General features: G+C 48.1%; 1 protein-coding gene across 1 annotated transcript in view; it reads right to left on the bottom strand.

Moving 5' to 3' along the window:
* GRIK5 (glutamate ionotropic receptor kainate type subunit 5) overlaps nucleotides 1-23,434 on the bottom strand; it is a 313,335-nt gene that overhangs the window by 154,523 nt on the left and 135,378 nt on the right. Inside the window, exon 3 of the mRNA XM_075278006.1 lies at nucleotides 7,842-8,006. Within this exon, the coding sequence (XP_075134107.1) occupies nucleotides 7,842-8,006 (165 nt within the window). The remainder of the gene's footprint in view (nucleotides 1-7,841; nucleotides 8,007-23,434) is intronic.

Here is a 23,434-nt window from a genome sequence, read left to right as displayed (position 1 = left end):
GAGGGATGGCGTGATCGAGGGATGGCGTGATCGAGGGAAGGCGTGATCGAGGGATGGCGTGATCGAGGGAAGGCGTGATCGAAGGAAGGTGTGATCGAAGGAAGGTGTGATCGAAGGAAGGTGTGATCGAGGGATGGTGTGATCGAGGGATGGTGTGATCGAGGGATGGCGTGATCGAGGGATGGTGTGGCCAAGGGATGGTTTGATCGAGGGATGGTGTGATCGAGGGATGGTGTGATCTAGGGACTTGTGTGAGACATCACCTTTCCACCACAGGGAAAATCATCAGCCTAAACTAAATTTTTTGTTTTTCCTCAGGCCTTCAATTGAGAAGGAAGTGAACGGCAAGTGAAAGGTACATTCCTATGCTCAGGCCCCACCTTCCCGAAGATAGTTAATGGTATGTTCCTATGCTCAGACGCCTACGTTGTACAGGAAATAAATGGTATATTCCTATTCAAAGACCTGCAGACCCTGCGGGCCCCTCTGTCCTGCAGATAATACATGGTATGTTCCTACACTCGAGCCCCTCTGTAGTGCAGATAATAAATGGTATGTTCCTACGCTCGAGCCCCTCTGTAGTGCAGATAATACATGGTATGTTCCTTCGCTTGGGCCCCCCTGTAGTACAGATAATACATGGTATGTTCCTACGCTCGAGCCCCTCTGTCCTGCAGATAATACATGGTATGTTCCTTCGCTCGGGCCCCCCTGTAGTACAGATAATACATGGTATGTTCCTTCGCTCGGGCCCCTCTGTCCTGCAGATAATACATAGTATATTCCTTCACTCGGGCCCCTCTGTAGTGCAGATAATACATGGTATGTTCCTTCGCTCGGACCCCTCTGTCCTGCAGATAATACATGGTATGTTCCTACGCTCGGGCCCCTCTGTCCTGCAGATAATACATGGTATGTTCCTACGCTCGGGCCCCTCTGTCCTGCAGATAATACATGGTATGTTCCTTCGCTCGGGCCCCTCTGTCCTGCAGATAATACATGGTATGTTCCTACGCTCGGGCCCCTCTGTCCTGCAGATAATACATGGTATGTTCCTACGCTCGGGCCCCTCTGTCCTGCAGATAATACATGGTATGTTCCTTCGCTTGGGCCCCTCTGTCCTGCATATAATACATGGTATGTTCCTTCGCTCGGGCCCCTCTGTCCTGCAGATAATACATGGTATGTTCCTTCGCTCGGGCCCCTCTGTAGTACAGATAATACATGGTAGGTTCCTTCGCTCGGGCCCCTCTGTAGTACAGATAATACATGGTATGTTCCTTCGCTCGGGCCCCTCTGTAGTGCAGATAATACATGGTATGTTCCTTTGCTCGGGCCCCCCTGTAGTACAGATAATACATGGTAGGTTCCTTCGCTCGGGCCCCCCTGTAGTGCAGATAATACATGGTATGTTCCTTCGCTCGGGCCCCTCTGTAGTGCAGATAATACATGGTATGTTCCTTCGCTCGGGCCCCCCTGTAGTACAGATAATACATGGTATGTTCCTACGCTCGGGCCCCTCTGTCCTGCAGATAATACATGGTATGTTCCTTCGCTCGGGCCCCTCTGTAGTGCAGATAATACATGGTATGTTCCTTCGCTCGGGCCCCCCTGTAGTACAGATAATACATGGTATGTTCCTATGCTCGAGCCCCTCTGTCCTGCAGATAATACATGGTATGTTCCTTCGCTCGGGCCCCTCTGTAGTGCAGATAATACATGGTATGTTCCTTCGCTCGGGCCCCCCTGTAGTACAGATAATACATGGTATGTTCCTACGCTCGGGCCTCTCTGTAGTACAGATAATACATGGTATGTTCCTACGCTCGGGCCCCTCTGTTGTACAGATAATACATGGTATGTTCCTTCGCTCGGGCCCCTCTGTAGTGCAGATAATACATGGTATGTTCCTACGCTCGGGCCCCTCTGTCCTGCAGATAATACATGGTATGTTCCTACGCTCGGGCCCCTCTGTCCTGCAGATAATACATGGTACGTTCCTTCGCTCGGGCCCCTCTGTAGTGCAGATAATACATGGTATGTTCCTTCGCTCGGGCGCCCCTGTAGTACAGATAATACATGGTATGTTCCTACGCTCGGGCCCCTCTGTCCTGCAGATAATACATGGTATGTTCCTTCGCTGGGGCCCCTCTGTTGTGCAGATAATACATGGTATGTTCCTTCGCTCGGGCCCCCCTGTAGTACAGATAATACATGGTATGTTCCTACGCTCGGGCCCCTCTGTCCTGCAGATAATACATGGTATGTTCCTACGCTCGGGCCCCTCTGTCCTGCAGATAATACATGGTACGTTCCTTCGCTCGGGCCCCTCTGTAGTGCAGATAATACATGGTATGTTCCTTCGCTCGGGCGCCCCTGTAGTACAGATAATACATGGTATGTTCCTACGCTCGGGCCCCTCTGTCCTGCAGATAATAAATGGTATGTTCCTTCGCTCGGGCCCCTCTGTCCTGCAGATAATACATGGTATGTTCCTTCGCTCGGGCCCCCCTGTAGTACAGATAATACATGGTATGTTCCTATGCTCGAGCCCCTCTGTCCTGCAGATAATACATGGTACATTCCTACGCTCGGGCCTCTCTGTCCTGCAGATTATACATGGTATGTTCCTTTGCTCGGCCCCCTCTGTAGTACAGATAATACATGGTATGTTCCTTCGTTTGGACCCCTCTGTCCTGCAGATAATACATGGTATGTTCCTACGTTCGGGCCCCTCTGTCCTGCAGATAATACATGGTATGTTCCTACGCTCGGGCCCCTCTGTCCTGCAGATAATACATGGTATGTTCCTTCGCTCGGGCCCCTCTGTCCTGCAGATTATACATGGTATGTTCCTTCGCTCGGGCCCCTCTGTAGTACAGATAATACATGGTATGTTCCTACGCTCGGGCCCCTCTGTAGTACAGATAATACATGGTATGTTCCTACGCTCGGGCCCCTCTGTCCTGCAGATAATACATGGTATGTTCCTACGCTCGGGCCCCTCTGTAGTGCAGATAATACATGATATGTTCCTTCGCTCGGGCCCCCCTGTAGTACAGATAATACATGGTATGTTCCTACGCTCGGGCCCCTCTGTCCTGCAGATAATAAATGGTATGTTCCTTCGCTCGGGCCCCTCTGTCCTGCAGATAATACATGGTATGTTCCTACGCTCGGGCCCCTCTGTCCTGCAGATAATACATGGTATGTTCCTTCGCTCGGGCCCCTCTGTAGTGCAGATAATACATGGTATGTTCCTTCGCTCGGGCCCCCCTGTAGTACAGATAATACATGGTATGTTCCTATGCTCGAGCCCCTCTGTCCTGCAGATAATACATGGTATGTTCCTACGCTCGGGCCCCTATGTAGTGCAGATAATACATGGTATGTTCCTACGCTCGGGCCCCTCTGTAGTGCAGATAATACATGGTATGTTCCTTCGCTCGGGCCCCTCTGTCCTGCAGATAATACATGGTATGTTCCTTCGCTCGGGCCCCTCTGTCCTGCAGATTATACATGGTATGTTCCTTTGCTCGGCCCCCTCTGTAGTACAGATAATACATGGTATGTTCCTTCGTTTGGACCCCTCTGTCCTGCAGATAATACATGGTATGTTCCTACGTTCGGGCCCCTCTGTCCTGCAGATAATACATGGTATGTTCCTACGCTCGGGCCCCTCTGTCCTGCAGATAATACATGGTATGTTCCTTCGCTCGGGCCCCTCTGTCCTGCAGATTATACATGGTATGTTCCTTCGCTCGGGCCCCTCTGTAGTACAGATAATACATGGTATGTTCCTACGCTCGGGCCCCTCTGTAGTACAGATAATACATGGTATGTTCCTTCGCTCGGGCCCCTCTGTCCTGCAGATAATACATGGTATGTTCCTTTGCTCGGGCCCCCCTGTAGTACAGATAATACATGGTACGTTCCTTCGCTCGGGCCCCTCTGTCCTGCAGATAATACATGGTATGTTCCTTCGCTCGGGTCCCTCTGTCCTGCAGATAATACATGGTATGTTCCTTCGCTCGGGCCCCTCTGTAGTACAGATAATTCATGGTATGTTCCTACGCTCGGGCCCCTCTGTAGTGCAGATAATACATGGTATGTTCCTTCGCTCGGGCCCCTCTGTAGTACAGATAATTCATGGTATGTTCCTTCGCTCGGGTCCCTCTGTAGTGCAGATAATACATGGTATGTTCCTACGCTCGGGCCCCTCTGTCCTGCAGATAATACATGGTATGTTCCTACGCTCGGGCCCCTCTGTCCTGCAGATTATACATGGTATGTTCCTTTGCTCGGGCCCCTCTGTAGTACAGATAATACATGGTATGTTCCTTCGCTCGGGCCCCCCTGTAGTGCAGATAATACATGGTATGTTCCTACGCTCGGGTCCCTCTGTCCTGCAGATAATACATGGTATGTTCCTTCGCTCGGGCCCCTCTGTAGTACAGATAATACATGGTACGTTCCTTCGCTCGGGCCCCTCTATCCTGCAGATAATACATGTACGTTCCTTCGCTCGGGCCCCTCTGTAGTACAGATAATACATGGTATGTTCCTACGCTCGGGCCCCTCTGTCCTGCAGATAATACATGGTATGTTCCTACGCTCGGGCCCCTCTGTCCTGCAGATAATACATGGTATGTTCCTTCGCTCGGGCCCCTCTGTCCTGCAGATAATACATGGTATGTTCCTTCGCTCGGGCCCCTCTGTCCTGCAGATAATACATGGTATGTTCCTTCGCTCGGGCGCCCCTGTAGTACAGATAATACATGGTATGTTCCTACGCTCGGGCCCCTCTGTCCTGCAGATAATACATGGTATGTTCCTACGCTCGGGCCCCTCTGTCCTGCAGATAATACATGGTATGTTCCTTCGCTCGGGCCCCTCTGTCCTGCAGATTATACATGGTATGTTCCTACGCTCGGGCCCCTCTGTAGTACAGATAATACATGGTACGTTCCTTCGCTCGGGCCCCTCTGTCCTGCAGATAATACATGGTATGTTCCTTCGCTCGGGCCCCCCTGTAGTACAGATAATACATGGTATGTTCCTTTGCTCGGGTCCCTCTGTAGTACAGATAATACATGGTATGTTCCTTTGCTCGGGTCCCTCTGTTGTACAGATAATACATGGTATGTTCCTTCGCTCGGGCCCCTCTGTCCTGCAGATTATACATGGTATGTTCCTACGCTCGGGCCCCTCTGTAGTACAGATAATACATGGTATGTTCCTTCGCTCGGGCCCCTCTGTCCTGCAGATAATACATGGTATGTTCCTTTGCTCGGGCCCCCCTGTAGTGCAGATAATACATGGTACGTTCCTTCGCTCGGGCCCCTCTGTCCTGCAGATAATACATGGTATGTTCCTACGCTCGGGCCCCTCTGTCCTGCAGATTATACATGGTATGTTCCTTTGCTCGGGCCCCTCTGTAGTACAGATAATACATGGTATGTTCCTACGCTCGGGTCCCTCTGTCCTGCAGATAATACATGGTATGTTCCTACGCTCGGGCCCCTCTGTAGTGCAGATAATACATGGTATGTTCCTTCGCTCGGGCCCCCCTGTAGTACAGATTATACATGGTATGTTCCTTTGCTCGGGTCCCTCTGTAGTACAGATAATACATGGTATGTTCCTACGCTCGGGCCCCTCTGTCCTGCAGATAATACATGGTATGTTCCTTCGCTCGGGCCCCCCTGTAGTGCAGATAATACATGGTATGTTCCTTCGCTCGGGCCCCCCTGTAGTGCAGATAATACATGGTATGTTCCTTCGCTCGGGCCCCTCTGTAGTACAGATTATACATGGTATGTTCCTTTGCTCGGGTCCCTCTGTAGTACAGATAATACATGGTATGTTCCTTCGCTCGGGCCCCTCTGTCCTGCAGATAATACATGGTATGTTCCTTCGCTCGGGCCCCCCTGTAGTGCAGATAATACATGGTATGTTCCTTCGCTCGGGCCCCCCTGTAGTACAGATAATACATGGTATGTTCCTACGCTCGGGTCCCTCTGTCCTGCAGATTATACATGGTACGTTCTTTCGCTCGGGCCCCTCTGTCCTGCAGATAATACATGGTATGTTCCTTCGCTCGGGCCCCCCTGTAGTACAGATAATACATGGTATGTTCCTTCGCTCGGGCCCCTCTGTAGTACAGATAATACATGGTATGTTCCTTCGCTCGGGCCCCTCTGTCCTGCAGATAATACATGGTATGTTCCTATGCTCGAGCCCCTCTGTCCTGCAGATAATACATGGTATGTTCCTTCGCTCGGGTCCCTCTGTCCTGCAGATAATACATGGTATGTTCCTACGTTTGGGCCCCCCTGTAGTACAGATAATACATGGTATGTTCCTACGCTCGGGCCCCTCTGTCCTGCATATAATACATGGTATGTTCCTTCGCTCGGGTCCCTCTGTCCTGCAGATTATACATGGTACGTTCCTTCGTTCGGGCCCCTCCGTCCTGCAGATAATACATGGTATGTTCCTTTGCTCGGGCCCCCCTGTAGTGCAGATAATACATGGTACGTTCCTTCGCTCGGGCCCCTCTGTCCTGCAGATAATATATGGTATGTTCCTACGCTCGGGCCCCTCTGTCCTGCAGATAATACATGGTATGTTCCTTTGCTCGGGCCCCTCTGTAGTACAGATAATACATGGTATGTTCCTATGCTCTTGTCCCTCTGTAGTACAGATAATACATGGTATGTTCCTTCGCTCGGGCCCCTCTGTCCTGCAGATAATACATGGTATGTTCCTTCGCTCGGGCCCCTCTGTCCTGCAGATAATACATGGTATGTTCCTTCGCTCGGGCCCCTCTGTAGTGCAGATAATACATGGTATGTTCCTATGCTCGAGCCCCTCTGTCCTGCAGATAATACATGGTATGTTCCTTCGCTCGGGTCCCTCTGTCCTGCAGATAATACATGGTATGTTCCTACGTTCGGGCCCCCCTGTAGTACAGATAATACATGGTATGTTCCTACGCTCGGGCCCCTCTGTAGTACAGATAATACATGGTATGTTCCTACGCTCGGGCCCCTCTGTCCTGCAGATAATACATGGTATGTTCCTTCGCTCGGGTCCCTCTGTCCTGCAGATTATACATGGTACGTTCCTTCGTTCGGGCCCCCCGGCAGCTGCAGTGAATCGACCTCAAGTTTCTCCATACAATAAATCCGTTTCGTGGTCAGACGCTCGCTGCGCCGTTTATCTCTGACATCTATAAGGAAGGACCTTCTGGAGCGAGCGCGGTGCGACTCCCATCAGATAAATCTAAGGCCATTCCCGGACGGCCGCAGCTGAGACCCCAGACAGTGCCCTCTCCAGTAATAGGAGCGTCATGGAGGGGCCCGGAGGGCCATCAGGTGCTGCAAACACATCGGTTCCCCGAGATCCATCCCCTACGTGTAGGAACACAAATCCGTTTATATTCAGCACATGTGCGGTCTGCACCGAAGCGCGTCACGATTTGGCGAATAGATTATTTTGCAGGAATTCCAGATGCAGCTGATCGGCGGCGCACATTAGTTATACAGTCAGGGAGCGTCATTATCGCAGACTCCTGTATAGATTATGGTAATGGCCAGGATGGAGGTCTCGGGGTACAGCCATTGGTGGGGCCTCCACCTCACCGGGGGATCTGGACCCATAGACAGGATCACAGGGACACCCCCTCCACTCTGGCCCTTGGGGTTACACCCCTGACTGGGGCTCTGTCTGACACATCGGGTACTTACAATCTGCCACTGTCCGTATCAGTCTAAGAGACCCCAGGGAGGAGCGGGGGAAGGGTGGTGAGGAGTTAAGGGTTAATAGTGAGCACTCACTTGTATCGGTTGTCTCGTACTGACTGTCCCTTTGCAGCTCGAAGATCTCCACCTCTACCCGACCACTGGAGGATCCTTGTGTGTGGCTGTTGATGTGTTCTCGAGCAAGAGCCAGCGCCAACCTCTCGCCCCGACCGCAGACAGTCTGATCGTCAAGGATGGCGGCTGTAGGGAAGAGACAGACAATTACTGAGAACAGTCAGAGAACCTGGAGATAGAAGGGGGTCTGGCCTTGGCTTAAGTCTTCAATGGTTGATCGGTGGAGCTCCAACCTGGACCCCAGAACCTTCACCGACCGAACATTGATGGGACAATCCATTGATTTAAAACCTAGAACTGCAAAACCACAAGTCACGAGTGATGACCCCTGACCTATTCTATAGCCGTCCACACACTATAGACATATGCTCCTCGGGACATGCTGGGTGTATATATATGTACCTACAGGGTCTGGCAGAAGGACTGGACATGCCTCCTGTCAGAGGAGAAACGGGAGGCCGCCATACTCTTTAGATAGTTGCCAGTCCTGCTGAAACCATTGGGTTGGGCCATCATCATGTGTATGGCCGGCTCCACAATGACCACGCAGTCAAAACTCAGCTGTCTAAAGGGGTTCGCGATGATTTTTTTTTTATCTATGGCTTATCCTTTCCATTGGTGAGGTCCCAAAAGGTCAATGGGAGCCAAGTGGCCATACTGGACAACCCCTTTAATGGACAATATTGAACATTTTCCAAAATGATTAACCAATAACTTGCCATGACAGTGTGAAGATATGACCAATCATGGTGGAATTGTTGGCCCATTACAAATAATATATGGCTGGATGGAGAATTAGAACTTCAGCAGCTCTAGGGCTCTGGGCCCCATTCAACACACTAGGGATCATCTAATTTGTCCAGGCACAGCGCCACCCCTGTCCATGGCTGTGCCTGGTATTGCAGATTAGGATTTACTCTATAATAAGACAATAAAGGAAGAAGGACAACTGGAAATCAATACAGGAAACTGCCCCCCCCCCCCCCCCAACAAAAAAAAAATCCAAAAACAGCAGATGAAAAAGATGAAGCCATCATAGAATACTCAGCGAGGTTCACATTGTCAGACTGAAGAGCACGCGGGAATGTTTCTGTTCACAGGAGCGAAAAATGGAGCCTGTTCCTATATGTGACGGAAGAAATCCCAGGATGTCCCAGGAGACCCAAAAACATAGAGAGAAACAAAAGAGATTCATTACATGGGGCTGAGAATGAAAATACTACGACATGAGCGAGACACGAGCATCAAAGAACCGGATCGTCGCCTCACAAATGGTTAATGCCGAGCCGAAGCTGTCACCGAAAATAAGGAATGTCAGCTGCGAAAGTTATATCAACGGGATAACAAGAGCAATGAACCCGGGGAGAGGGTTACTATACACAAGGGGCCGCACGTAGAAATACCACAACTGAAGAAGAGGAAATCCAAAAACATCACAGGGAAGAAGAGGAAATCCAAAAACATTACAGCGAAGAAGAGGAAATCCAAAAACATTACAGCAAAGAAGAGGAAATCCAAAAACATTACAGCAAAGAAGAGGAAATCCAAAAACATTACAGCAAAGAAGAGGAAATCCAAAAACATTACAGCGAAGAAGAGGAAATCCAAAAACATTACAGAGAAGAGGAGGAAATCCAAAAACATTACAGCGAAGAAGAGGAGAAAATCCAAAAACATTACAGCAAAAAAGAGGAAATCCAAAAACATCACAGCAAAGAAGAGGGGATCCAAAAACATCACAGCAAAGAAGAGAAAATCCAAAAACATCACAGCGAAGAAGAGGAGAAAATCCAAAAACATCACAGCAAAGAAGAAGAGAAAATCCAAAAACATCACAGCAAAGAAGAGGAGAAAATCTAAAAACATCGCAGCAAAGAGGAGGAGAAAATCTAAAAATATCACAGCAAAGAAGAGGAGAAAATCCAAAAATATCACAGCAAAGAAGAAGAGAAAATCCAAAAATATCACAGCAAAGAAGAAGAGAAAATCCAAAAACATCACAGCAAAGAAGAGGAGAAAATCCAAAAACATCACAGAGAAGAAGAGGAAATCCAAAAACATCACAGCGAAGAAGAGGAGAAAATCCAAAAACATTACAGCAAAAAAGAGGAAATCCAAAAACATCACAGCAAAGAAGAGGAGAAAAATCAAAAACATCACAGGGAAGAAGAGGAGAAAATCCAAAAACATCACAGCAAAGAGGAGGAAATCCAAAAACATCACAGCAAAGAAGAAAAGGAAATCCAAAAACATCACAGCGAAGAAGAAGAAATCCAAAAACATCACAGCAAGAAGAGGAGAGAATCCAAAAACATCACAGCGAAGAAGAGGAGAAAATCCAAAAACATTACAGCGAAGAAGAGGAGAAAACCCAAAAACATCACAGCGAAGAAGAGAAAATCCAAAAACATCACAGCAAAGAAGAGGAGAAAATCCAAAAACATCACAGCAAAGAAGAGGAGAAAACCCAAAAACATCACAGGGAAGAACAGGAAATCCAAAAACATCACAGCAAAGAGGAGAAAACCCAAAAACATCACAGGGAAGAAGAGGAAAAAATCCAAAAACATCACAGCAAAGAAGAAGAGCTCAAAACATCAAAGAAAATAAAAATAAATAAGAAATGACTGCAGCAAAGAAGACGAGATTCCAAAAACATCACAGCAAGGAAATGGAAAACAAAAAACATCACAGCCGAGAGGATTAAACTAAAAATCATAAAAGCAAAGAAGAGGAGATCAAAAAATATCACATCGGAGGAAATTCAAAAACATCCCAGCAAGGAAGAGGATTGAGAAAACCCATCAAAGCAGAGGAAAAACAAAAACATCACATCAAAGAAGAAGAAGTGGAGAAGTATCACAGCTCAGCCAAGGAAAGCCAAGAACACTGATCAAAGAGATGGAAATCCAAAAACATCACAGGAAAGAAGGGGAAGTAAAAAATATCACAGCAATGGACTGGTAAACAACAGAGACCCAGAGCAAACATCAGCTCTGCCCCCTCTATGGTGAGAGATTTGGCCGCCGAGGACAGAGCGGTCCGCTGTTTGCTTCTCCCTCTAGGCTTCTTCCATGATCCTTGGATCTTTTTCCCTCTTTTAGTTTACAATATGGAGAGGAGAGTCCTGCACAACTCCCGTCCCCAACAGTAATGGAGTGGGGCTAACCAGGGACGGGCCCCTCTCTCTGCTGTTAAAAATTGCAGATCGGTTCCCTTGCTCCGCCCATCTGTATAGGCGTACGGACCCCGCCCTGCCCAACACGTGTTTGTATGGTTGTTACACTCGACGGCCACTATGGGCCATTCTACTCGGATGCTTTATGTTCCTGGCATGACTATTTGGCATACACCTGCTCAGGGGTGCCATAGTGGTCGCACCACTAAGAATGTGGCCCTACCATAGGGGCCATCAACTGCTCATAGGACTGCCTCGATGCCATAATAAGGGCTTGGTCGGGACGTCTGGCCTGGATACTACAGGTGGGGGCGACACATCACAAATATATTTCTCGGCCTATGAACAATAGTTGGCGGGCCGCCATGAGAGTTGTAGAGAATTGGAGGAACTCTCTGTATTATAGGGTTAATTCTTGGCTGTAGCACAAGGAGAACAAAAAGTCATTTATTAGACGTTCCATCGAATACACGGGTGATAGGGCGTAACATCTCGGGGCGCGTTATCTGGCGGGAGTCAATGTACGTATTAGCATGGACATTGTAGTGGGGTAGGAGCTGCCGTGAGCGTACGGCCGCACCAGGGCCACGACTACAAAACAGGACAAGACTGAACATCCAATTTCTATGCAGATCACCAAACCATGAAGGTAGAAGTCACTGGAGCAACGTACAATTACCACCGAAACAATAGGCCATTGACGGAGCAGAAGTGACTGCGGCGGTAAACAGGGGCTCAGGGCCTGAGGACGGCACTTATCAGGCAGCGCCAACAGATTCCAGGCAACGTCTCGCTAGGCGGAAATATCCGGAACAAAAAGATCAACTCAAGGAAGAGAATTTTTGAAAAAGAAATTGAACATTTGGTGTCACTCGGGGACTTCGAGGAGAGCCGGTGGTGGTGGCCTCATACTGATCCACTCCGTCATGGCGGATCTTCTGTATTAGGTGGTGGGTCACCGATCCTTTCTTCAGCCATTGACCCCCGTCCCAATTCCCCCATCACTGTCTGGGGTCCCTATGAAGATCGGGGTCCTGATAAAGTGAAGGTGATCAATTTGTAATGTGAGGTCAATACATGGACAACACAAATCTTCTGTTCCGAGGGCTCTCCACAGGGATGTGGCTACTGAGGGTGCCGCAGTCGTAGTCAGATCTGGTGTCAATGGGGGATCAACCCCCCCTCCGGCTGGCCATATAAAAAGAGAGTAAAGAGATGACATCATCTGTAATGGCTGCCATCTCGCCCCTCAGGGCTCTGGACCTTGGAGATTGTGAGACCATCAGACAAGCAGGACGAGCTGAAGAGCAGAAGCTTCACTGAAGGCCCCGCGTACCGGCCAAACCATCCAGACAAAAGAAGGAGCTGGAATGACCCTGACGTGTAATCACAGGAGAGACTGCAATGTAAGATAATCCCAAATATACGGAAGGCCTGTAGTCACATGACCACGTGTGCGCAACAAAAAAAGCTGCGTTACCGTAACATGGAGCCACAGCCTAAAGGAGATATCATGTATGTACTATTAATGATCCCTACAATAAGTCACCTGTATTAGATCTGCGGGGTAAGGACACCCAGCGATACAACCTGTACTGGTGAGAGTAGAATGCGGCCCTGTACCAGAGACTACCAGGAGGCGGCGCTGCAGTACCAAAGCCTGCCCATAGTCTGTACAGTAAGTGATCAACATGTCCTGGGATGGCTGATCCGGGTGTCAGAGCAGCACAGATCTAATACCGTACAGTCACTGTGTACATACATTACATTACTTATCCTGTATTATACTCCAGAGCTGCGCTCACTATTCTGCTGGTGCAGTCACTGTGTACATACATTACATTACTTATCCTGTATTCTACTCCAGAGCTGCGCTCACTATTCTGCTGGTACAGTCACTGTGTACATACATTACATTACTTATCCTGTATTATCCTCCAGAGCTGCGCTCACTATTCTGCTGGTGCAGTCACTGTGTACATACATTACATTACCTATCCTGTATTATACTCCAGAGCTGCGCTCACTATTCTGCTGGTGCAGTCACTGTGTACATACATTACATTACTTATCCTGTATTATACTCCAGAGCTGCGCTCACTATTCTGCTGGTACAGTCACTGTGTACATACATTACATTACTTATCCTGTATTATGCTCCAGAGCTGCGCTCACTGTTCTGCTGGTGCAGTCACTGTGTACATACATTACATTACTTATCCTGTATTATACTCCAGAGCTGCACTCACTATTCTGCTGGTGTAGTCACTGTGTACATACATTACATTACTTATCCTGTATTATACTCCAGAGCTGCGCTCACTATTCTGCTGGTGCAGTCACTGTGTACATACATTACATTACTTATCCTGTATTATACTCTAGAGCTGCGCTCACTATTCTGCTGGTGCAGTCACTGTGTACATACATTACATTACTTATCCTGTATTATACTCCAGAGCTGCTCTCACTATTCTGCTGGTACAGTCACTGTGTACATACATTATATTACTTATCCTGTATTATACTCCAGAGCTGCGCTCACTATTCTGCTGGTACAGTCACTGTGTACATACATTACATTACTTATCCTGTATTATACCCCAGAGCTGCGCTCACTATTCTGCTGGTACAGTCACTGTGTACATACATTACATTACTTATCCTGTATTATACTCCAGAGCTGCGCTCACTATTCTGCTGGTACAGTCACTGTGTACATACATTACATTACTTATCCTGTATTATGCTCCAGAGCTGCGCTCACTGTTCTGCTGGTACAGTCACTGTGTACATACATTACATTACTTATCCTGTATTATACTGCAGAGCTACACTCACTATTCTGCTGGTGCAGTCACTGTGTACATACATTACATTACTTATCCTGTATTATACTCCAGAGCTGCGCTCACTATTCTGCTGGTACAGTCACTGTGTACATACATTACTTATCCTGTATTCTACTCCAGAGCTGCGCTCACTATTCTGCTGGTACAGTCACTGTGTACATACATTACATTACTTATCCTGTATTATCCTCCAGAGCTGCGCTCACTATTCTGCTGGTACAGTCACTGTGTACATAAATTACATTACTTATCCTGTATTATACTCCAGAGCTGCGCTCACTATTCTGCTGGTACAGTCACTGTGTGCATACATTACTTATCCTGTATTATACTCCAGAGCTGCACTCACTATTCTACTGGTGCAGTCACTGTGTACATACATTACATTACTTATCCTGTATTATACTCCAGAGCTGCGCTCACTATTCTGCTGGTACAGTCACTGTGTACATACATTACTTATCCTGTATTCTACTCCAGAGCTGCGCTCACTATTCTGCTGGTACAGTCACTGTGTACATACATTACATTACTTATCCTGTATTCTACTCCAGAGCTGCGCTCACTATTCTGCTGGTACAGTCACTGTGTACATACATTACATTACTTATCCTGTATTATACTCCAGAGCTGCGCTCACTATTCTGCTGGTACAGTCACTGTGTGCATACATTACATTACTTATCCTGTATTATACTCCAGAGCTGCGCTCACTATTCTGCTGGTACAGTCACTGTGTACATACATTACAGTACTTATCCTGTATTATACTCCAGAGCTGCTCTCACTATTCTGCTGGTACAGTCACTGTGTACATACATTACATTACTTATCCTGTATTATACTCCAGAGCTGCGCTCACTATTCTGCTGGTACAGTCACTGTGTACATACATTACATTACTTATCCTGTATTATACTGCAGAGCTGCGCTCACTATTCTGCTGGTACAGTCACTGTGTACATACATTATATTACTTATCCTGTATTATACTCCAGAGCTGCGCTCACTATTCTGCTGGTACAGTCACTGTGTACATACATTACATTACTTATCCTGTATTATACCCCAGAGCTGCGCTCACTATTCTGCTGGTACAGTCACTGTGTACATACATTACATTACTTATCCTGTATTATACTCCAGAGCTGCGCTCACTATTCTGCTGGTGCAGTCACTGTGTACATACATTACATTACTTATCCTGTATTATACTGCAGAGCTACACTCACTATTCTGCTGGTGCAGTCACTGTGTACATACATTACATTACTTATCCTGTATTATACTCCAGAGCTGCGCTCACTATTCTGCTGGTACAGTCACTGTGTACATACATTACTTATCCTGTATTCTACTCCAGAGCTGCGCTCACTATTCTGCTGGTACAGTCACTGTGTACATACATTACATTACTTATCCTGTATTATCCTCCAGAGCTGCGCTCACTATTCTGCTGGTACAGTCACTGTGTACATACATTACATTACTTATCCTGTATTATACTCCAGAGCTGCGCTCACTATTCTGCTGGTACAGTCACTGTGTGCATACATTACTTATCCTGTATTATACTCCAGAGCTGCACTCACTATTCTACTGGTGCAGTCACTGTGTACATACATTACATTACTTATCCTGTATTATACTCCAGAGCTGCGCTCACTATTCTGCTGGTACAGTCACTGTGTACATACATTACTTATCCTGTATTCTACTCCAGAGCTGCGCTCACTATTCTGCTGGTACAGTCACTGTGTACATACATTACATTACTTATCCTGTATTCTACTCCAGAGCTGCGCTCACTATTCTGCTGGTACAGTCACTGTGTACATACATTACATTACTTATCCTGTATTATACTCCAGAGCTGCGCTCACTATTCTGCTGGTACAGTCACTGTGTGCATACATTACATTACTTATCCTGTATTATACTCCAGAGCTGCGCTCACTATTCTGCTGGTACAGTCACTGTGTACATACATTACATTACTTATCCTGTATTATACTCCAGAGCTGCACTCACTATTCTACTGGTGCAGTCACTGTGTACATACATTACATTACTTATCCTGTATTACACTCCAGAGCTGCGCTCACTATTCTGCTGGTGCAGTCACTGTGTACATACATTACATTACTTATCCTGTATTATACTCCAGAGCTGCGCTCACTATTCTGCTGGTACAGTCACTGTGTGCATACATTACATTACTTATCCTGTATTATACTCCAGAGCTGCGCTCACTATTCTGCTGGTACAGTCACTGTGTACATACATTACATTACTTATCCTGTATTATACTCCAGAGCTGCGCTCACTATTCTGCTGGTACAGTCACTGTGTACATACATTACTTATCCTGTATTATACTCCAGAGCTGCGCTCACTATTCTGCTGGTGCAGTCACTGTGTACATACATTACTTATCCTGTATTATACTCCAGAGCTGCGCTCACTATTCTGCTGGTACAGTCACTGTGTGCATACATTACATTACTTATCCTGTATTATACTCCAGAGCTGCGCTCACTATTCTGCTGGTGCAGTCACTGTGTACATACATTACATTACTTATCCTGTATTATACTCCAGAGCTGCGCTCACTATTCTGCTGGTATAGTCACTGTGTACATACATTACATTACTTATCCTGTATTATACTCCAGAGCTGCGCTCACTATTCTGCTGGTACAGTCACTGTGTACATACATTACATTACTTATCCTGTATTATACTCCAGAGCTGCGCTCACTATTCTGCTGGTACAGTCACTGTGTACATACATTACATTACTTATCCTGTATTATACTCCAGAGCTGCGCTCACTATTCTGCTGGTACAGTCACTGTGTGCATACATTACATTACTTATCCTGTATTATACTCCAGAGCTGCGCTCACTATTCTACTGGTGCAGTCACTGTGTACATACATTACATTACTTATCCTGTATTATACTCCAGAGCTGCGCTCACTATTCTGCTGGTACAGTCACTGTGTACATACATTACTTATCCTGTATTATACCCCAGAGCTGCGCTCACTATTCTACTGGTGCAGTCACTGTGTACATACATTACATTACTTATCCTGTATTATACTCCAGAGCTGCGCTCACTATTCAGCTGGTACAGTCACTGTGTGCATACATTACATTACTTATCCTGTATTCTACTCCAGAGCTGCGCTCACTATTCTACTGGTGCAGTCACTGTGTACATACATTACATTACTTATCCTGTATTATACTCCAGAGCTGCGCTCACTATTCAGCTGGTACAGTCACTGTGTGCATACATTACATTACTTATCCTGTATTATACTCCAGAGCTGCGCTCACTATTCTGCTGGTACAGTCACTGTGTACATACATTACTTATCCTGTATTATACTCCAGAGCTGCGCTCACTATTCTGCTGGTACAGTCACTGTGTGCATACATTACATTACTTATCCTGTATTATACTCCAGAGCTGCACTCACTATTCTACTGGTGCAGTCACTGTGTACATACATTACATTACTTATCCTGTATTACACTCCAGAGCTGCGCTCACTATTCTGCTGGTACAGTCACTGTGTACATACATTACATTACTTATCCTGTATTATACCCCAGAGCTGCGCTCACTATTCTGCTCGGACAGTCACTGTGTACATACATTACATTACTTATCCTGTATTATACTCCAGAGCTGCGCTCACTATTCTGCTGGTACAGTCACTGTGTACATACATTACATTACTTATCCTGTATTATACTCCAGAGCTGCGCTCACTATTCTGATGGTGCAGTCACTGTGTACATACATTACATTACTTATCCTGTATTATACTCCAGAGCTGCGCTCACTATTCTGCTGGTACAGTCACTGTGTACATACATTACATTACTTATCCTGTATTATACTGCAGAGCTGCGCTCACTATTCTGCCGGTGCAGTCACTGTGTACATACATTACTTATCCTGTATTATACCCCAGAGCTGCGCTCACTATTCTGCTGGTACAGTCACTGTGTACATACATTACATTACTTATCCTGTATTATACTCCAGAGATGCGCTCACTATTCTGCTGGTGCAGTCACTGTGTACATACATTACATTACTTATCCTGTATTATACTCCAGAGCTGCACTCACTATTCTGCTGGTGCAGTCACTGTGTACATACATTACATTACTTATCCTGTATTATACTCCAGAGCTGCGCTCACTATTCTGCTGGTGCAGTCACTGTGTACATACATTACATTACTTATCCTGTATTATACTCCAGAGCTGCGCTCACTATTCTGCTGGTACAGTCACTGTGTACATACATTACATTACTTATCCTGTATTATCCTCCAGAGCTGCACTCACTATTCTGCTGGTGCAGTCACTGTGTACATACATTACTTATCCTGTATTATACTCCAGAGCTGCGCTCACTATTCTGCTGGTACAGTCACTGTGTACATACATTACATTACTTATCCTGTATTATACCCCAGAGCTGCGCTCACTATTCTGCTGGTACAGTCACTGTGTACATACATTACATTACTTATCCTGTATTATCCTCCAGAGCTGCGCTCACTATTCTGCTGGTGCAGTCACTGTGTACATACATTACATTACTTATCCTGTATTATACTCCAGAGCTGCGCTCACTATTCTGCTGGTGCAGTCACTGTGTACATACATTACATTACTTATCCTGTATTATACCCCAGAGCTGCGCTCACTATTCTGCTGGTGCAGTCACTGTGTACATACATTACATTACTTATCCTGTATTATACTCCAGAGCTGCGCTCACTATTCTGCTGGTACAGTCACTGTGTACATACATTACATTACTTATCCTGTATTATACTCCAGAGCTGCGCTCACTATTCTGCTGGTACAGTCACTGTGTACATACATTACATTACTTATCCTGTATTATCCTCCAGAGCTGCGCTCACTATTCTGCTGGTACAGTCACTGTGTACATACATTACATTACTTATCCTGTATTATACTCCAGAGCTGCGCTCACTATTCTGCTGGTGCAGTCACTGTGTACATACATTACATTACTTATCCTGTATTATACCCCAGAGCTGCGCTCACTATTCTGCTGGTGCAGTCACTGTGTACATACATTACATTACTTATCCTGTATTATACTCCAGAGCTGCGCTCACTATTCTGCTGGTACAGTCACTGTGTACATACATTACATTACTTATCCTGTATTATACTCCAGAGCTGCGCTCACTATTCTGCTGGAGCAGTCACTGTGTACATACATTACAATACTTATCCTGTATTATACTCCAGAGCTGCGCTCACTATTCTGCTGGTGCAGTCACTGTGTACATACATTACATTACTTATCCTGTATTATCCCCCAGAGCTGCGCTCCTCTTTGCCCTCTCTGGGGTTTAGGCCCCTATGTAGTGACTATGTTGATCCTTCTCTTTCCCTGTGTCTGGAGGTTTCGGCTCGTCCCCTCGCTCGGAGTCGGTGGTGATTTGGGGGAGGGTCTCGGACCCTTTGAAGCTTTTCATCTCGTCTCTTTCTTCGGCCTCTTTGATGTGATAATTGTGGAGAATTAAATCTGTGTCTTTATATTTCGGCTTTTATGAGGCAAAACGCAGAACACAAAACATACAATAGCCGCCCCACCCTGGTAATAAGCCCCCGGCGCGGCCGCTCCTCTGCCTGGAGCCCACTCATACACCAATTATAGGCACAGCTTCCAGGCACCTTCCTCTGTGCTGCTGTGGTGGGGGCTCTAGGGTAGGACCTTCCTGGTAATGGCCACTGCTGCCCTCTACCACCTCTCGGGTCAGTCCAGGATTCGTTGAAGAACTTCATAGGTGGGTTGTTCGAAAATTCTGGCCATGATCTGGGACATTCAGGATCTAGTGCTCGATCTCTCTGCAGCGCCACCGCAGGATAAAAGAAGCATTACATGGTACACACTGAGATCAATAGCACATCTATATAATCCTTGGACGTGGGGTGTCCTTACGAGACCCTCTCTGAAGTGGTGGAACCTCCAGGGACAAGGAGACCCTCTCTGAAGTGGTGGAACCTCCAGGGACAAGGGGACCCTCTCTGAAGTGGTGGAACCTCCAGGGACAAGGAGACCCTCTCTGAATTGGTGGGTCCTCCAGGGACAAGGGGACCCTCTCTGAAGTGGTGGAATCTCCAGGGACAAAGAGACCCTCTCTGAATTGGTGGGTCCTCCAGGGACAAGGAGACCCTCTTTGAAGTGGTGGGACCTCCAGGGAAAAGGAGACCCTCTCTGAAGTGGTGGGACCTCCAAGGAAAAGGAGACCCTCTCTGAATTGGTGGAACCTCCAGGGACAAGGAGACCCTCTCTGAAGTGGTGGAACCTCCAGATCTCGGGGCCTCAGATCACGGGCCTCAGATCACAGGGCTCAGATCATGGAGCATCAGATCACAGGGCTCAGATCACGGGGCCTCAGATCACGAAGCCTCAGATCACAAGACTCAGATCACCGGGCCTCAGATCACAGGCCTTATATCGCGGGGCTCAGATCACGGGGCCTCAGATCACAGGACTCAGATCATGGGGCCTCAGATCATGGGGCCTCAGATCATGGGGCCTCAGCGGGACCTCAGATCATGGGGCCTCAGATCACAGGGCTCAGATCACAGGACTCAGATCATGGACCTCAGATCACGGGGCTCAGATCACGGGGCCTCAGATCACGGGGCCTCAGATCACGGGGCCTCAGATCACTGGGCCTCAGATCACGGGCCTCAGATCACGGGCCTCAGATCACGGGGCTCAGATCACAGGACTCAGATCACGGGGCCTCAGATCACAGGACTCAGATCACGGGGCCTCAGATCACGGGGCCTCAGATCACAGGACTCAGATCACGGGGCCTCAGATCACGGGCCTCAGATCACGGGGCCTCAGATCACGGGCCTCAGATCACAGGCTTCATATCACGGACCTCAGATCACAGGCTTCATATCACGGGCCTCAGATCACGGGGCCTCAGATCACGGGGCCTCAGATCACGGGGCCTCAGATCACGGGCCTCAGATCACGGGCCTCAGATCACGGGGCCTCAGATCACAGTCCTCAGATCACAGGCTTCATATCACGGACCTCAGATCACAGGCTTCATATCACGGGCCTCAGATCACGGGGCCTCAGATCACGGGGCCTCAGATCACAGTCCTCAGATCACAGGCTTCATATCACGGACCTCAGATCACAGGCTTCATATCACGGGGCTCAGATCACGGGGCCTCAGATCACGGGGCCTCAGATCACGGGGCCTCAGATCACGGGCCTCAGATCACGGGCCTCAGATCACGGGGCTCAGATCACAGGACTCAGATCACGGGGCTCAGATCACGGGGCCTCAGATCACGGGGCCTCAGATCACAGGACTCAGATCACGGGGCCTCAGATCACGGGGCTCAGATCACGGGGCCTCAGATCATGGGGCCTCAGATCACAGGACTCAGATCACGGGCCTCAGATCACGGGGCCTCAGATCACAGGACTCAGATCACGGGGCCTCAGATCACGGGGCTCAGATCACGGGGCCTCAGATCACAGTCCTCAGATCACAGGCTTCATATCACGGACCTCAGATCACGGGGCCTCAGATCACGGGACTCAGATCACGGGCCTCAGATCACGGGACTCAGATCACGGGACTCAGATCACGGGACTCAGATGCATTATTAAATATCAAGAAGAAAATGGCAGAAAACACTGATCACCACTGATGTCTTGGAGTGAGATGCGGGCACGGGGAGCAGGGTTAGGCCTCAACCAAAAATGGACTATGACAAATAGCAAGTGAGGATGAAGTTATGGATTGTCTTCACCAGACGTGTTCATAGGTTACCAGGAAGACGATGGCGCCATGTTCGGTGACAGATCTGAGGGAGTCTAGTGCAGGATTGCAGATCTTGAGGCTCTCTAGTTCAGTGGAGTCATCTCCAATATCCGGAGGATCGGGCAGAGTCTTATTATGATTCGGCGTTCTCTTGTCGTAGTCTCCGGTCATAATGAATTCCCGGTGAGCGCCGCCTCCGAATCCTGGAGAAACATCTTAGTAGTCGGCAGAGAATGAGCTCGAAAGCTTTCTAAGTTATCTGGAGAAGGCGGAGTGTTCCCCGAGACGCGGCATCGAGCGACGTCCAAAGGACTGTCATGGGGGAAACGTATATTGTGCGGGAGCCAATATGGTGTCCTAGAGAGTGCGCCGGGATCGGGGCCAGAAATATTCCTCTGCAGGAGGCGGCCGCTCACTCCAAAAGAGATGCTACAGTGAGGACAGAAACGTCTCAGAAGACATGGCCGCTTCTCTGCACTCCTCCAGGGTAGAGCGGCCTCTCCTAGTAATTTCTCTTCGCCACTGGACGGACTTAGTCTCTCACCGACGGGGCTTTGAGCCCTCATGTGCATGCACAAGTGTCCATTTCCCTACGCATGCGCTATGAGATACCACAGACACCGACTCGGGCCTGCACAGGCTAGCTCAGTGTCCTGGGTCTTCTGTGGAAATGTCTCCCCTCCCCCCACTCCCACCAATGAGCCTTACATAGACGACCCTTGAGCCATGCAGACCAGGTCAGGCCACTCGTTGGCTTAGAGATCTCTATGTAATATTTGTGGCCAATATGTTTTGTATCCTCAGGCCACACGTGGTCTATAGGTAGGAATCTGGATGGGGGTGTTCCTGTCCCTGGTGTATCTGGTCTCCATCCTTCGCTCTTGCTGTGTTATTTGGGCGGGGGAGCTCTGACACGGTATATTAGTACTTATGACCTCGGCTAGTATATCTGGCTTCTGGAAACGTTGTGTCATGTTCTCCTTCCAGTAATAAAGAGGTGTCTGGTGTGTCCGGGGCAGCGCTGTCCTCCCTTCTGTGTCCCAGACTGGTCGGTCCATCCGTTGCCTCCATGTATTACATCCTTGTGACGTCACTGCAGCCGCTGCCCATTGGACTGTCCAGCACTGACTTGTGTCTGAAGGCTCCATCGCAACCCAACCAGGTGAGCAGACCCCCTGTGATACTACACGAGGATCGGCTCGGGGTCTCTCCTTGTTTCCTTGTGGGCATATATAGCCTGACCAGTCCTCGTGGCCGTATATAGCCTGACCAGTCCTTGTGGCCATATATAGCCTGACCAGTCCTCGTGGCTGTATATAGCCTGACCGGTCCTCGTGGCCGTATATAGCCTGACCAGTCTTCGTGGCCATATAGCCTGACCGGTCCTCGTGGCCGTATATAGCCTGACCAGTCTTCGTGGCCATATAGCCTGACCAGTCCTCGTGGCCGTATATAGCCTGACCGGTCCTCGTGGCCATATGTAGCCTGACCAGTCTTCGTGGCCATATAGCCTGACCGGTCCTCGTGGCCGTATATAGCCTGACCAGTCTTCGTGGCCATATAGCCTGACCAGTCCTCGTGGCCGTATATATTCTCACCAGTCCTTGTGGCCATATAGTCTGTCCAGTCCTCGTGGCCATATATAGC

This window comes from Leptodactylus fuscus, chromosome 6 (genome assembly GCF_031893055.1).
Source record: "Leptodactylus fuscus isolate aLepFus1 chromosome 6, aLepFus1.hap2, whole genome shotgun sequence".
NCBI classification, from domain to species: Eukaryota; Metazoa; Chordata; class Amphibia; order Anura; family Leptodactylidae; genus Leptodactylus; species Leptodactylus fuscus.
Note: the sequence above shows the minus strand (reverse complement) of the source record. Positions and strands in the feature narration are given on the sequence as shown.